This window comes from Plectropomus leopardus, chromosome 9, assembly GCF_026936395.1.
Source record: "Plectropomus leopardus strain MGB_pleo_1.0 chromosome 9, ASM2693639v1, whole genome shotgun sequence".
NCBI classification, from domain to species: domain Eukaryota; kingdom Metazoa; phylum Chordata; class Actinopteri; order Perciformes; family Serranidae; genus Plectropomus; species Plectropomus leopardus.
The window spans coordinates 8,144,768-8,161,853 of NC_142184.1; the positions used below are offsets into that span (position 1 = coordinate 8,144,768).

General features: G+C 36.9%; 2 protein-coding genes across 2 annotated transcripts in view; one reads left to right on the forward strand and one right to left on the reverse strand.

The window, feature by feature from the left end:
- spats2 (spermatogenesis associated serine rich 2) overlaps nucleotides 1-9,053 on the reverse strand; it is a 29,583-nt gene extending 20,530 nt beyond the window's left edge. Inside the window, exons 1-4 of the mRNA XM_042491634.2 lie at nucleotides 8,939-9,053; nucleotides 4,381-4,661; nucleotides 2,483-2,562; nucleotides 259-367 (exon numbers count right to left, since the gene is read on the reverse strand). Of these exons, the coding sequence (XP_042347568.1) occupies nucleotides 259-367; nucleotides 2,483-2,562; nucleotides 4,381-4,405 (214 nt within the window). The 5' untranslated portion in view covers nucleotides 4,406-4,661; nucleotides 8,939-9,053. The remainder of the gene's footprint in view (nucleotides 1-258; nucleotides 368-2,482; nucleotides 2,563-4,380; nucleotides 4,662-8,938) is intronic.
- Nucleotides 9,054-10,940: 1,887 nt separating this feature from the next.
- On the forward strand, nucleotides 10,941-16,413 carry pym1 (PYM homolog 1, exon junction complex associated factor). Its single transcript, XM_042491665.2, has 3 exons — nucleotides 10,941-11,241; nucleotides 13,681-13,774; nucleotides 14,902-16,413. Exons 1-3 carry the CDS (start codon nucleotides 11,211-11,213, stop codon nucleotides 15,395-15,397), a joined length of 621 nt encoding a protein of 206 aa, XP_042347599.1. The 5' UTR covers nucleotides 10,941-11,210; the 3' UTR covers nucleotides 15,398-16,413.
- The last annotated feature ends 673 nt before the right edge of the window (nucleotides 16,414-17,086 follow it).

Sequence of the window (17,086 nt, forward strand, 5' to 3'; positions counted from 1 at the left end):
GGCAAGCATGTAAAAAAGATGTCAAGGTCAGGCTGAGCACAAGCAAAGTGGACGGCAGGCCTGTTCTGACTTAAATGCGTTAAACGTAGTACTGCAAATGTGGATAATTATAGTAGAATCAAAAGATGCTTTGCAGAGCTGGGCAGATAAGGTGCATCATGATATTAGCAAAAATGTTATAATATCTAAAATATGCATTACTACTAGTTTTATTAAGATTTACAGTAATTAGACAGTCAGACAGTGATGTCTTCTCACCTTCTAAGAAAGCTTGAACGGCCTTGTCGACACAGTTCTCAAAATGCTGCAAAACCAGCACGATCTCATTGTTACTTTTGTTGGGGACAACTGCCCTGACAGCACTGATCTGCAAAAAATAAACACAAAAGAGAGCAAAGTATTAGAGGAACAGGTTTTAATATGCAAAAAAAATTAAAAAGCATTCAAGGTGATTCAACATTTACTGCAAAGTTAGTATGAAGGTGTTTTAAAAATTAAAATGTTCCTCTTACCTGTAGTAATATTTAGGGATGTATATTGTTTTGGTGTGTATGTGTGAGTGATGCATGCTTCCTATTGCGCACTGTTTACAACTGTCATGTGTAATTTGGTAGGAAAAAAAGTTCCTACATGAAAGTGTTCATAACAAGGTCTGTGGATTATCTTGAGTAAACCAAGTCATGATTTCTGGAAAGAGACATCGCTGTTGAGTTTTTCAAATGTATTTTTTGGCACTTTGAGCACCACAAATCAAGTGCCAACTCGTTCCACTACATTAAAGAGAAAGCTGATATCTCCAATACTTGGTAAACCACCAAAACAATCTAGACTGATAAACAGCACTACAGGTAAGAGGAAAAATATATATTTTTGATTTTGGGGTGAACTGCCCATTTAACATTTAAATACCGTTTGCTTTAAAGACACAGCCCTTTACTCTTACTCTAATTCGTGTGTCTGTTTGTGATCTAAATAAAACAACCATTTTAATGGAAATACTGTAAACTTATTTTTTGGACAGCTATTCATAACTCACATCAATGTTTTTAAGAGCTAAAATATTTGTAAGCAGTTTTTTCTTTTATTCTTCACTGCCACTTGGGTTCAACGTAACCAAAGATGGGCTTTAATTACTGAAACCCCACAAAAAATTACAAACCCAAACTTTCCATGAAAATATTACGCCACCACAGTGTGCTGCCCCATTTTCCATAAGTAGTTCCATTATAGATTAACAGCTTTAAAGAGGACAAGGCTCGTCCAGAGATTACATAATGATATACCTCAAGCCAAATCATTTGCTCATTTTGCAAAGTCATTTTTTTTCAAGGGATTTAAGGTGTTGAGCTGTCAAACGGCCAAATGAATTGTTTCAGAAACGGATAAATTCATTCCCTTTAAGACACAACTAGCTCTAAAATATTGCATTTTTCTTTTTACAATACTCTTAACTGTTCATGCTGTGACAACTTGCCCTCTTGTGTTTACTGTTGCCAGAGCTGCTCTGCTGAGCCCACAACTACTGACACTGAATGTCGAGGCTTAGGAGTGAATCCACAGACACAGAGTGGAAATGTTTAACTTCGGGAGCAGATTAGAAGCTCCTGGTATTTAAAAAACAAGTGTGATTTTATGTTTCACATTGAACTCTCCCAGGGTTCTCATGTTTTCCTGGATAAAATGTAAAAACCTTTCCATGAAGTTTCAAGGATGGATAATACATTTTTCATGCTATTTATAATGTACAGCACAAACATTGCTCCAGCTCAAAAAATGCAAAAGTAGTAGTGGGACATAGCAGAGGAATGGAAATTTGGAAATTCATACATGCTAAATCAAACTGTCGCAACATTTTTTTTCTCAAACTCTGCACTGCACTTCCTTGAATCTTAAAAAAAACACCCAAAAGGGGTGAAGTCAATCGATGAACATTTTTTGAGAAAATCTGAGGACAAAAAGAGAATCCTTCCATTTTAGTTATGCCGCCCTAACACCAAACAACTTTTCGATCGATGTTTCTGTTGCAGACAAATTTCCAATGTCCAATAATCCCAATAATGAGAGTCAATCTTTTTTAAAATATATTGGATTAAATTCGATTCCAAAACGATTACAGCTAGCTGGCATTGAGAGGTGGAACGTGGGGAAATTTATGTGATATAAACAAAACATTAGAGCTGCGTTACATTACCAGCTACAGAAAAAACATGTTTAAAAGATGCATATAATAATGTCATATTTTACATTATGTGGAAGGTTATCTGTGGTTGATAACTGTAAGAATTTTATTACACACAGACAAAAAAAAGCAATTTATTTTCCAAACTGTCAAGGATTTTACGAATTTCATAACTTTTCCAGGCCTGGAGATGTGAAATTCCATGACTTTTACAGGATTCCCATGACTGTAGGAACCACGGCCCTTTCTAAAAAAACCTACGGCCCCTCTGTGCCAGTCATGTGCAGCGAGAATACTTCTTACCTTCTCCTTCATCCTCTCAGCTGTTCCTCCCTGGGACATGGCCATTTTTGAGCGAGTGTCAAATACCACGCCTGATGTATCTGGTGGAAAAAAATAAAAAAGACTCCATCAGTCTGTTTAGACCTCGAATCTTATTTACAAACTACAGTAGGACATTATTTGCAAAACAAAACAATCATCACACATCTTCACTGAGATTTCATGGAGAGAGCCGTAAACTGAGTTTATAAATCCCAGTCGTTTGTGAATTCACTTATCTTCATCTAACGTGAAAAGCTGAAACTTTAACAGCCACTTTATCTCCATGAACAACTCAAAGAAACCTATTAACACATTTTAGACCTATTTATCTACTGTGGACATCACTTGTATTTAAAACACCACACAACGAGAAAATGTCGACGTCAGCATCACTGCACACTGCACTGTGGAGGCAGAAGGACGTTTTATTTAGGCGTTTAAAGCACGCCCACTTCAGTTACCAACACAAACAGTGAGCACTTGTGAAAATAAAAAGAAACTCATCACATCTGTGCTTGAGCAGTCTTGAATCTGCATCTGATTTTAATGACTAATAACCAAAAAAGGCTTCCAAAAGCACTTTTTTAAAACATTTTTTACAAGAGGAACAACCTCAGGGAGGGTTTTTGTCATCAGACACGGAATAAAACTGCCTGAGTTAAGGTAAAAATACACACTTTTTTTCCCGCAACAGGGACTCTAAGAATATTTCTTTTTCAAAATGATAAACGAAGCCTACAGCTGATGAGAAGTCAGGGTCCAAAGTTAATCTGTGGTCATTTAAAGACAAAACAGGGAACAAAATGCTGGCACAGCATTCTTGAGAAAATGCCTTGTAAAAGTTGTTTTTCTCGTGCGCAAAAGTAGGTTAATGTCACTGTAAACTTCATGAAACAGCATTTCCCTTAATAACTATCAGATTCACTGTAAAAGTATTGCCATCTGTTAGATGAGTAGTTCCCACCGTAGTTCCCTAAGTAACCCCTTTTCTTGTCTTTTCTTTTATTCTCAAGTAAACTGACAACCCCCTAAACTGACAGATTTTATAGACATTTTCTATAATATTCAACGAATCATGATAAACATTCACATTAATATTCACATAATATACATATTGTATTTTTTCATATTTATACTGTGTAACAAGCCCTCTATTTTCTCACTGCACAATATCTTACCATTTACTGTGCAATAATATTTATAGGCTACATTTTTATATATTTACTGTAAATTTACTACACACCATGTTTGTATTTCAGTTATCATGTGAAACTATTAATCATGGACAAGCAGTATCTGTATGAGGAAAATGTGCACATTGTATATATATACTTTATATCATTTAATTATTATTTAACTAATTTTGTATTTTTATAATATACTTTTTGGCACTCAAATCATCTTTATTGCATTTTTTTCTTGCTTCTGACTCTGAGCGACTGTAACGTGAATGTCCCTGGTGTGGAATTAATAAAGTTGTGTCGTAATAACACAGAGCAACTAATAAACTGTATAATTAACCAAAAATATGAACACAAAAAAATGCATAACAATTGTATAAAATGATAGACTTTTTTAAATGCATATATATACAAACAAACACACACACACACACACACACACACAGTATATATATATATACTGTATATAAGCACCATATATAAACACATAAGCACCTTTTCCAGCTCATTTCCTTTTTGTTTTCAGATTTCATTTCTGTATCATTTCTTCTGTAATTTGGTTATTGACTTTAGTTTTTTTCAATGGATTAAATAGCAATGACATCTTTTGTGTGTGATTGTACAATAAATGTATGCAGTAAAATAGATTTATGTTTTGCTAATTTCTTTAAAAATGTTAACAAAGTAAGCACATACCTTTCTGGCTGTTTTTCTTTGCCATGTTGTCACACAGAGATGTCCAGGAAACGCTTGGCCGTGTGCTTCCTCAAGACTTTGAATAACGCTTCAAATATGTTTGTGGTATTCAAAAACTCAGAGAGTGGTCACTTTCACTTTGAGTTTTTTCCTATTAGAGAAGACGCGACCAAGGCTCACAACTGGCAGGAGGGTTGGAAGAACGAGATTCAGATTAGGCCTCCACCGTTTAGGCAAAGATACAGGTTTTCCTCTCTGTTCTCCACCAAGCTGATCCAAATCTGTGGGGAGAAAAGAGAAAGAAAAAAGTTTTTAATGGTTTTGTGCCACAAACTTGAATTCAGGAAAGTAACAAACTGAAATAACTGTAACCATACTGTTTAGAGCAGAAATGCACAGATACCAAATCTTCACTTTTTGTAACATCTGGATATGAATGCAAATGAAATCCATTTCCTCTGGCTATGAAAAATGAATGGAAAACAGATTTCAATAAGTTATTGTCTGTCTGGCAGAGCATTCTCGAAAAAAGTCTGCACTTAATATTGTCCTTGGCAGAAACACTGCATCTAGTTAGAGGGGGGAAGTTAGTAAGACTACAGAGAAACGCATCTTCGAAGGGTATTTCCTTTTCCTCAGATCTCTGCTGGAGTGGTGGGCGATAATGTTGTAAGGGCTTCACAGAATATTCACCACAACTTCACAGTCCGGAGCCTTTAAAAAGGCTGCCGATGACGACTGTAAAACCAAGAGTTTGACACAGTGACAAATGTTTTTGTCTAGAGGCATGATCAAGAAGAATTTTCAAACAGCCAAACTCAGAACTGACGGCACAAACAGTTTTTGACTTTGTGCCTTTGGACACAGTTTTGCATTGCAATGTGCTCTTGATTTTCAGGACTTTTGTTACAGTAACCGAAGCAGCAAATTCAAATTTCAAATTCAAATGAAACTGAGAAAGATGTCAAGCAGTAACAAAACTGACACAGAAAGGAGTTTTGTTTAAGGCAAAGGTTTTACCCCAAAATACACATATAAAAAAAGATCTTTGTACAAATGAATAATGCCTGCAATTTATTGCATGAGCAGATTAATTCTTAAAGGTTGTAAGATTTAGGGGGATTTTGGTGGTGTCTACTGGTGAGGATTGCAGATGGCAACCAGCTAAATCTAAAAGCTAAAACTCCTTTGATGTTCATTGTTAAGGAGATATTTATCAGGAAACAAATTATCCACAGAGGTCTCTTACTCTCCAGAATTAACAGACCAGGAGACTAAAAATGAAAAACACTCTTACAGAAAACACAGTTATCACAGTATTTTCCACAGAGTGAAAGTGTACATGTGGCAGGAACTGACGGCGGGGGGGTGAAATGCCTATGTGTCCTTTTGTATCATACCGAGTCCTCTCTCTAAAATCGGAGGTTTTTCACAGGTCTGTGAACGCAGCGCTGTAGGGGGAGCCTTTCATGAATTCTCGTTTTTCCTCAACAGCAGTTTGTTACTCGCTGGGCGGATATTTGCTCTGTCGATCTGTTCACAGCTGATCAAATTAGATCAATGGATGAGAGGAGCAGCTTTTTGTAGTGAAAGCAAACTTATAGACTCAGCAGCATGAACAGTTGAGTTTGTGCTGCTGCACCCTGTCTGCTCCAAGTGCACTATAAATAACCGATCTGTGTATACATTCAAATAGCTCTCCGAATAAATAATCCAGCTCCAAAAATATGTTTGTGGCAGAAGGTGTTTTAATTGTAGCAACCTGTCACAAATAAATGAAAGTTTTTAAAACCTTGCATTATATCATAATCCTACTCCCATTTTAAAAACCTTACACTGGCTGCCTGTTAGTTTTCACATTGATTTTAAAATGTGTTTATTAGATTACAAGGAACTGCACGGCCTTGCACCAGACTACATCTCAGAGATGCTTTTAGTTTATGAGCCGAGAGACTCCACTGAGTCAAACTAAAACATTTGGTAATTCTGCTGGAACAGCCTGCCAAAGTATCTGAAATATTTTATATCTAAATATCTTTTTAGTCTGTCTTTTTATGTAGTGTCTTACTATCACTATTATATGGTTTATACTTACTCTCTTGTTTTTTGTTTTTTAAGATTTAGTTTTTCTTATTTCATATGTTGTTCTTTCTTTTTTTTTATTTCTTCAGTCAAACTGTGAAGCACTTTGAATTGCATTTGATTTGTCTGAAAAGGTGCTAAATAAATAAAATTTGATTGATTTCTGCCAATATATCCCCCTAAATCCTACACAAAGGACTTTAAAATTAAGACACCACGATAAAAGACCATTTTAGCCGTTTCTGCACTTAGCGTGGGTGGTAAAAGAGCATCTGGAAATCTCTAAAACAATCTTGGTTTGTTCTGATGTCATCACCATGCTGAATAATCAAAACTAGTACCTCTTGCAGACTTACGTCATATCCGTGTCTGCTTTAATTATGTCCCCTCTAATCTTGAAAGTGTTTCAACCAGACCTCCAGCGATCTGGACTCACTTTTACTGGCCAGCTGTTTCCCAACTTTTAGGTTTCCCTTTCTGACCCTGGTTCTCTGGAAAGGGAAACTTATGAGCTATACAAACCCACACCCTGCTGATTAGGACTTGGCGTGCCACACAGTCCTGGTTCCACCACACCTCTACAGATGTCAAACTACACATTAGCACAGTCAACAAGTGACACTGCAGCGGCGACTCATGCACAACACTAGGATGCATTATGTTTATCAAGAGGGAAGGTGCTTGAGTCTTCAAGAGCGAGAGAGAGAAATCCAGGTGCACTTGTGATGTAACAGAAGAAGTGCTAACTCGGCACTCCAATAAAACTGGTGACTGAAAAGTTTGTTTGAGTTAAATAAGCTGGTTAAATTTTAAAATAAGGGTGATTTGAGTGGAAACCTTAAAAAAACTTTTAAAAGGCTTCAGTTTACAAAGAGATCCAGTTTAAGATAAATCTGGCGTTTTTTTTTTAAATCACCACAGCCAAATATATTCTTGTCATGACAGGCAGGTAGAAACCAGGTGTCATGAGGCATTTTTTTCAATCTAGGCTAGAAAACCTATGAAATATCCTGAACTAAAACAGGTCATATTAAGTAATAGCTCTTCAAATAATAGATCACTGTCATCACTTGCCAGCAGTTTGGCAAGCATCTTAGATAATATCAGAATCTGGTTCACTGCCAGAAAGGTTTTCCCATATAAAGACTTTACAAGCCACAATTCAAATATATGTATATAGATGTCAGTTTTTACATGTAAATTGATATGCACGATATAAAAAGTTTATTTTGAACAGACTATAATGTAAAAAAAGATTCTCTAAGTAATTTAGAATTATCAAATTCCTATCGAACTTCCCCGTTTTAGTGCATTGATGTCATTTTTGACATCATCTGACAAATCTTTGTCATAAGTTATTAGTATTTTTTTACAGAACAATATCTCTCCATTGTTGGTTATGCTCCAGTTTACAATATACATGTTTAAAATAAAAGGTCCAGGCAGGATTCTGCAAAAATATATTCTAGGAGATGTGCAACTGGTTCTCGGTATTAAGAATGAAAAACGAATATGCAAAGCATTTATTCATTATATTAAGATAAGATAAGATAAGATAAGATAAGATAAGATAAGATAAGATAAGGACTTAATTCATCTTGAGGGACATTGCTTTGCAGCAATTGCAGTACAAAGTTGGGAGCAGATATACAATATGCAACATACAAGGACTACGATCACAGCAGAAAAAGCAAATGCATTGCAAATATACAATATAATGAAAATATAAGCTAAATATATAACTAGACAACAGTAAGGTGCAATATCAATATATACAATGACACATACATGTTGCCAGAATGAATGATCAATATCATATGGTTGCTTATTGATTAATATATATTCAAGTCTGTGTAATTTGGCTTGCTGCATTACTCAAATTATCCTTTGGTTTTCATGCAAGTTAGCTGTATAAACATATAAAAATCGCCAGTTTTCCTACAATCTTAGGAGAAAAATAAATAGCTTAACGACTGACGTTATAGCCGACTTAGCAAACTGGCCACGTTAAAATGACCGTTTAAAATATTAGCTAATCCATATTTAATAACTTATTTCTTATTTTTAGCAACACACAGCAGGGTCCCGCCGTTAAATGTTTCTTTTTTCACATATTTGGCTGAAGTCCGGAGGTTACGTTAACGCTAGCTTGCTAACATTACCTAACGCAGTGAGGTAGGCTTTGCGGAGCTCTGCGTTTGCTGATCGCACATAACTTGCCATTAACGCTAAACCCGCAAAACAACATTGGCAACGAGTGAATGCAACATAAAGTGTCATAACGCCTCCTTTACGGACGGACCTTTGAATGCAGCCTCAGCTAGCACGCAGCTAGCAGACTGCTTTTATTATTCAGTGCTCTGTTGTAAAGCTAGCCATCCTTTAGCTACAAAACTTAAACAGCTACGCTAACATTAAAGCGTTGCATTAGTGGTTAGCTCAGCGTGTTAGCAGATAAACATTAATAAATACGTACTTGATGTTGGCGAGAAAACTGAACAGTAGATTCTGGAAACAGGTTACCGCAGCTTGCACCGCCTGCCGTCTTTAATGCCAAGTAGTCTGCTGTGGGCAATTTTCATCGACCAGACTCCTCCGGGTTGCCAGGTTGGGCCGCAGAGAACCTCCTTTTTAATACAAGCAGCTCTGACCACGTCAGGGAAATGTTTGCAGGCTTTGCCAAAAGGCAGATGTTTTAGTTAAACAGCTGTGGGAAAAGTAATCATCAGGTCTCCTAGAAAAAATAGCAACACCACTATAGAAATACTAAGTAACTAAAATAAATAAATAAAAACCTGCATTCAGTCAGTCAACAGCGTAACTTTTCTTGTGCTGCATTCACACACCCATCACTAATATTTAGGCCCTGAAACCTGAGAAAACTGCTTTGATTTCTTAAAAAAACCAATTATAATAATAATGAAGAACTAGATAGATAAATAGATAGATAGATAGATAGATAGAGAGATAGAGAGAAAGAGAAACTTCATTTATCCCAAAGGGAATTCAGGTTTCCAATAGTTCAGTACCTTGTTGTACCAACATTAAAAAATGATAGAAAAAAACACAACAAACACTAAAAGAGGTCTAAAAAGGATATAAAAGAATATATATATATATTTATATATATATATATATACACACACACACACACACACACACACACACACACATATATATATACATTTATGGTAGCTAAAGATGAATTGATTTCTGCTTTGCTTCTGTAATGTAAGAAAATGTGATTCAGTGAGTAGACGTGAAATGTGCCTTTTAAGATTATTACCTCGGCCAGAGTTGTTTAAAATAAAACAAACATTTTGAGACACTCTCTGTGTGACACACACAACTATTTTAGTTGTGTTTATTAATGTGGCCGTGTTTGTCAGGTCAGCAGTCAGCGTCCCTGTGGTCCCTGACTTAAGATCTGGGACAAAGAAAATGGGTTTACAGATTTCTACTTCTGTGTCTCGTGTCCCTGGACAATAATCATCAGACCTATATGATAAAGTGCTGGAGATTTTGAGGCATTCACAAGTTTATATCCTTATCACAGAGGCCTTTAACACTTTACAAGGAAACTGCATTTACCTCCAACTTTAATAACTATGTAAAATATGTGGTGACTCTATTTTGGTTCATAATACAGCATCACAAGGCAGAGCTTTAAGAGTGTGATAAACACACATTAACATTATAAAACACTGGGAAAAGATAGAAGTGAAAGTTTATGCTCACCCTTTAAGTCCTAAGTTCTCTCCAAAAAAACATTATGTCCCTGAAAATGGTCTAAATGGAACTGTAGTTCTTTTGTCTTTTGTAAGTGGAGAAACTACAAACTACCAAGGTGGAATATTACTTCAAGGACACACAGAAAAGTATGATAATGGTAAAAACAAACAAATGAATAACTACAGTGACTACAGTTGATTCTAATCTTCTTATAATAACAAAAGATTATATATATATATATATATATATATATATATATATATATATATATATATATATATATATATATATATATATATATATGCATTGCAATTATTCCCCAGATATGATTGCCAAATACTTGTGACAAAGATATGTTAAACATATTATTATCAACGATATTATTGTTATTATTTGTCAGATGATGTCAAAAATGACATCAGTGCACGGAAACAGGGACGTTTTGAAAATCTGATATTTCTAAATTACTTTAAGCATAAAAAATAAACGTTCATCACCCATACTGGTCGACATATAAACCAAAACCACACAGACCAATATATCGCCTGGTCACTATTGTACATCTATCTATCTATCTATCTATCTATCTATCTATCTATCTATCTATCTAAAACTAAAAAAGAACAACCCACATACTTGGCCAGTAAGGCTTATCATTATTTTTATTCTAACACACTGTATAAATACCCGTTTATCGTCCAGACCTGGCAACCCAAGATCCACGTCGTCATTTCCGAAGTCAAAGAAAAAGGTTCGCTCGGTTTCCTTTCTCGGACCGCCCGGTTACACAAACGCACACTTCATGCATCGATGTTTAGCGTTAGCTGTCACGTGCTCCGTGTTTATCGTAATAACCGTGTGCTGATGCTGCCATGACAGCTCTCACTTCGGGGGAAACAAGAGTTGAAGGAGCTTTATTTCGCTGTTGTGTGAGAGCCAAGTGAGCGAGGGGACGTTTGGTGAACACCGTTACCGACCGACAGGCTGAGGGGAGCGGAGCTACACGTTACACCAAAATGGCAACCCCCTATGTGACAGATGAGTCTGGTAAGGCTGCTGCATGTGTTTGTCTAACCAAACTAAACCCTCCTCATTAATCAGAGCAACTAAAGTCGAGCCTTTGGTTTCTCATCTGCAGTATCGATTATCAACAATAACAAAGTCGAAGACGTGTTTGATGCAGATGTTTTGATTGAGAGCTAACGTTAGCTTAAACGGCTAACTCTCTACTATCGCTAGTTAGCATGTAGCTATCGCACTTCACTGGTGTGTAAATACTGTGATTTATTCAGCTATAGATATGCTGCCAGAAAAAAAATGTTATGTTTTCTAAGTAACTTTAAAGTTATGTGCGTCTTTAATTAGCCACATTATCTTTTTGCATAACGATTGGACAATTGCTACATTAGCATGCTAAGATCCGCTGCTTAGGGACTGTTCGGTATTTACGAGAGGGGAGGCGGTTGTGCAAAAAAGGGGGAGATATGTCAAATGTTTTTTTTAAGCACTGGGGAAAAACGTATTTTTTTTTCTTAGTTTGGCTTGGGTATAATGGTTGTATTTTGTATTTATTTTACCATCAGTTCTTTTTAAGAAAACATACCTCCTACTGTATATGTTGTATAATATTAAGTTGCATTTAAGGTAATTACCTGAGTAATTTTGGGTCTTCTTTTGTCTTTACTTTACTGTATCTTCTAAATCAGCAGCAGGGCTGCGTTCAGTCACGACAAAGTGTAGTAAAAAGTTTATTTGTACGTTAAACATGTTACACAGGCGCACTGGCTTTTAATACTGCAGGGTTTATTCAATTTAATTCAAAAGGGTTTTACTGGCATGGGAAGAGTTTGACCTACATTGCCAGTGTGGAGTTAAAAAAAAGGGATGTACAGTAAGTAAATGTTTACCACAATTTGGTTTATATTAATATCACTGCTGATTGGGTATTACATTTGACACACCCAACAAACAGGAGAAAACAAAACTCAAAGCCCATAGCACAGCGTTTCACGCTGTTTTGAGGAATCATGTAGTTCAACCTGGCAACCATAGGAAATGGTAAACACTGTTTTGAGATTGAACGTGCCCCTGGAGTTCCACTGCTTCGTCTGTGACAACAGTACACACTGCGCTCCGAGAGTGTGGTGCAATGAATAACCACACATTATGTTTCAGTAGTGCTACAAAATCTATTTGTGGATGTTTTAATTGTGGCAGTGTACCACAGATAAATAAATGTGTGGGAAATCCTGGAAGACTAAAGTGGAAAAACTATCAGGAATGTCACAAAATAAAAATTGTATATTTTCTTTCTTATCTAGTCAGTACTCACAACCTCTGATTTATTTTCTGACCCCTCGGAGAGGTTCAACCCTCAGGTTGAGAACCACTGGTTTAATATCCAGAGATAAACTGAAGGGTAATAGATGACATCATCTCACAGTGTATGTCATCATATTGCCTACAATATGAAGCCAGTATATTACAATAATCAAAGTGATGCGAGTATATTACAATAATCAAAATGATGCGAGTATATTACAATAATCAAAATGATATGCCAACTTTTGAAATATTATTATATTGGTTAATTTCCCGTCTGTAATACACATTTCTTTGTCCATGTGCTTAGAAGTGCTGCAGGTTTTTTATTACTGTATTGATTAAGAATGTGAGACTGTGTGTTCACGTGGGGATGGAAGTTACCACACACAGACACACACACACACACAGACACACACAGACACACACACACACACAGACACACACACACACACACACACACAGTGAACAACTTGTCAAACTAGTGATGGATGGTTGAAGCTTTGGGGCTTTTTCTGTGTTTCTGTCAGAAAAAGATTTGAAGCTTTGGGGCTTATAACTCCACATGCACAGTGACATCTGGTGGTTTGAAAAACTCAGAGCAGCCCGTCACCTCATTGATTTTATAGTTTCAATTCTCGTGTGTGCAATAAAAGCCCACAAAGTGTATGTGTTATTTATTAAATCTGTAAAAGTCTTGTGCAGAGGTGCTGCAATAAATGCACTTCACTGTGCAATATGTCACAGTAAAATTACTAATAAATTTGTTGTCTGGAAAGCCTACATATAAAATATTTCTGTTGATATGAATAATTAATACGTCTTTTGTATTTTAGCTTATGTGGCCATGCAACCAACCAAATATTTCCTTTCTTGCTAACAATATCATACGGTCAATAGTGTAGTGTTTAAGTCACCGTCCCCCCAAGAAAAGAACATAATATTAAATATTAGAAAGTTGTTGCAATAGTTAATAAGCATGCACAAGCAGGATACAGTTTCTAAAAACCTCTAATGGAAATGAATGAGCACGGTTATTTTCTGTCCTGCTGACAGTTAAAGCCTGCTCACAGCTGTTGGGATGAATTAAAGGCCTGCTGGCTTAAAATGTAGTTTTATTCGTGCACATCGGTTCTCTAAAATGTCGTACCTTTTGCTCCTCAGGGAAATACATTGCTGCCACTCAGCGACCTGATGGAACATGGAGGAAGCCGAGGCGGGTGAAGGACGGCTACACCCCCCAGGAGGAAGTACCAGTGTAAGTGCGATTCTTCTCTCCTTCATACAGGGTTCCCTCGGTCATGAATTTCCTGGAAAAGTTTTGAAATGAGAAAAACTGTTAGTTGTTAATGGTCTGGAATTAACAGTAGGTTTTGGAAAAGTTCTGAATATACATTGTTTTTGTTATTGTTTAGAGTCTATTCATAAAAGTCCCCAAACACGCCTAACATTATGCAAAATGCTTTCCTTCTGTTATAGGATTTTTTAATAATGATTTAATTATCAAGATGAGCAGGTTTTTTGACCGAAACGCAGACAAAATTTGATCTACGTCGCCCCTGGCTGAACTGCAGGCTGCAGCACAACAAAGTAAAAACATCAATAAACGTAATTTAAACAGACAGTTAAGGAGAGCATTTATATATGTAGCCTACTCAGCCGCTGTAGAGTCACAAAAAAAAATGACCACAAAATCAGAGGAAAACGACGAAATAAGCACAATCTCAACAAGTCTGCAGTATCTGCTTCTGAAACGCTCCCAGTGGGGTATCGAGCTGCGTGGAGGATGGAGCAAAACAGCGCTGCAGACGTAGTGTCATGGACACGCTGCTGGTGGAATCAGGGCGTCAGCTCGTGTTAACAGGGCAGAGAGACACAGAGCTGCTCACAGAGAGAGTCCTTCAGTGCTGATTTGACTGGCAGCTACAGATGATCTCCAGCTCCCGCCCTCCCAAACCTACCATCACAGATATATTCCAGCTCTGTGGTAAACACTTAATGCTCATAAGCTCCGAATCTGAGACGGCACCACAACTATTTTTGCAATTTTCACTTAGCCTCAAAATGTAATTGTAAAGAAACCGCCTATAAACATTGCAACATGTATCAGATTTTTTAAGAGAGCTTCCGTGAAATCAGGCATTTCAGGCCGCAACAATGACAAAAACAGCTCACAAACTCCTGGAGGGACTGTGGATTCCTGATTATAGTTGCATATATAAATCATGATGTTATTGAGAAGGGGATTAGAGCAAGCTGGGATGGTTTGATTGATTATGATGGGCTCGTACTAATTAGAAATGACTCATATGCTTTGAGCAAAATGTCATTTTTGTCCTCTGACTTCAGTCTTTAATCTTTTGTTGCTCTTTCTTGCACTTTCAGATATGAAAACAAGTATGTGAAGTTTTTCAAGAGCAAACCCGACCTGCCGCCCGGGATGAGCCCGTCTGAGGCAGCTCCGGCAAAACAGCAGCAGCAGAAGATCCCCGGCTGCGGCGACAGTGAGACAGCCGGTCTCTCAAAGTCTGCGAAACGCAACATGAAACGCAAAGAGAAACGAAAACAGCAGCAGCACCAGGACGGGGACGTGGACTCGGTGACTGACGCCGTTGAGAACGTGTCCATTTCAGGGAGCGGCGAGTCTCAAAACAAGACGGAGGCGCCGGCTTCTGTCTCGTCTCCTGATGATTCCTCAGCAGCAGCAGCCGAAAAGTCCAAGAAGATCAAAAACCTGAAAAAGAAGCTGCGGCAAGTTGAGGAATTGCAGCAGAAAGTGGACTCAGGGGAAATAAAAGAGCCAACAAAGGATCAGTTGGAAAAGCTGGGCCGGCTTCAAGCCTTACAGGATGAGTTAGAGCAGCTGGAGCGTGACTCGTGAAGCAATAAAAGCGCAGAAGAGTCGGACAGAATAAACATACAAACTACAGACTGAGAGACAGGGAGGGACCTCTGCAGCTTTGTGATCATAGCTTCCATTAAACACATTCTACCTATTTGATATTCATCATGACCTCTGGAAGTGAACACAGTCCCAGCGCCTTTCGAGCAGAGAACGACAGGATGTTACGCAGCGGGCGCCACATCGGCAGACGCGTTTTCTAGATTCAGATCTCCAGATTACATCGTGACTCCTGCAGGTGCACCTGAATCGACCAGGCCATTCATTTATAAGTATCTTTTAAAGACATCATTGTGAATTGTTTTGTGCGTGTCTGTCGTCTCCATTTTGTACCTTTCATAGCATCAGGTATTATTACGGTATCACTTGCACAGGAATTATTTTCTGTTTAAGAGAATATAGTTTGTTGACTTGTCTGCCTTTAGGATTAACATTTTTTTGTCAAAGATCGGATTGCCTCTTGTAGTAGCACTAATGTTGAGCCACTGTCAAAACAGTCATTACAATAATTAAAACTACATGCTGCGTAAAATGTTCATCTCACATTGTATATTTTTGTTACTGTAAACAAATCCCATGAAAAGACCAAAACCAGTAATGAATTGATACTACCGACTCTGTATTTTTTCTGCAGTCCAAGCCTAAAATGTTATTCCTCTTTTCCAAAAAATCAAAAACACATTAACAAGCCAAACTGCTGTGACACGCTCTTTCATTATAGTAAACACAGTAACTTTGGTTTGATTCCCTCTCAGAGGAGCACCAAATATGTTTTAATCTGTGGCTGAAAATACTTCCTAAAAAATGATCTCCTGAGTGATGTTAGCTAACAGCATCAGAGCCTTTTAGGATATGACTGAGCTTTTTGAAGCTCAACATTTGTGATTACGTCTTTATTAAAAAATGCCATTTTTAGTAGAAACAAATACACAATAAGAAGAATAAAGTGACATGTATCCTTGTAATAAAATGAAAAATAAAATTTTACAAAATAATGTTTTTTTTTCTTCTTAGTGTAAAAAAAATGAAACAGTGTGAGTTTTGTAAACAGGTTCTAGATTAAAGGGAATTAAAGTTTGGGGGAAAAAAGAAAGACAGGAAGAATGAATTTACGTGAAAAAGTGCCCCTTTAAATCTAATTTTATGTCCTGATTTCATATAAACTACGTGTACACAGTATATGCTACACTTAAAATTATTTACGTATTAATATTTTTGCAATTAGTATACAAGAAATCAACACACAGGGTCACTGCGACTAAAAAGCTGCCAATTAAACTTCACAAATTAAAGCAAAATGGTTTTCCAAAAATTGTATGCCTTAGTTTTTTGTGTATTTTTTGTTATCCTGGTGGAGCTGACTCACCACAAGACAGAATTTATTTTAGTTTTAACCACTTCCCTTTCCTCTCATGCTTTGTGGGAGAACAGTTTGCATTGAAAGTATATTTAAAAATCAACTTTGTTTTAATAAACCGACAGTTAAGAGTATATTAAACTTTTCATAAGACTAATAAGACTAGTGCTTTTTAATGAAGTCTGGAACTTGGACATAATTTAAGATTTTGCTCTGCTCCAGCAAGCTCAATAAATCAATAATAATCAATTTATTGTTAAATTTAAGTTGACAAAGGAGGATTTGTGTTATGTCTTAAAGGGAGAATCCGA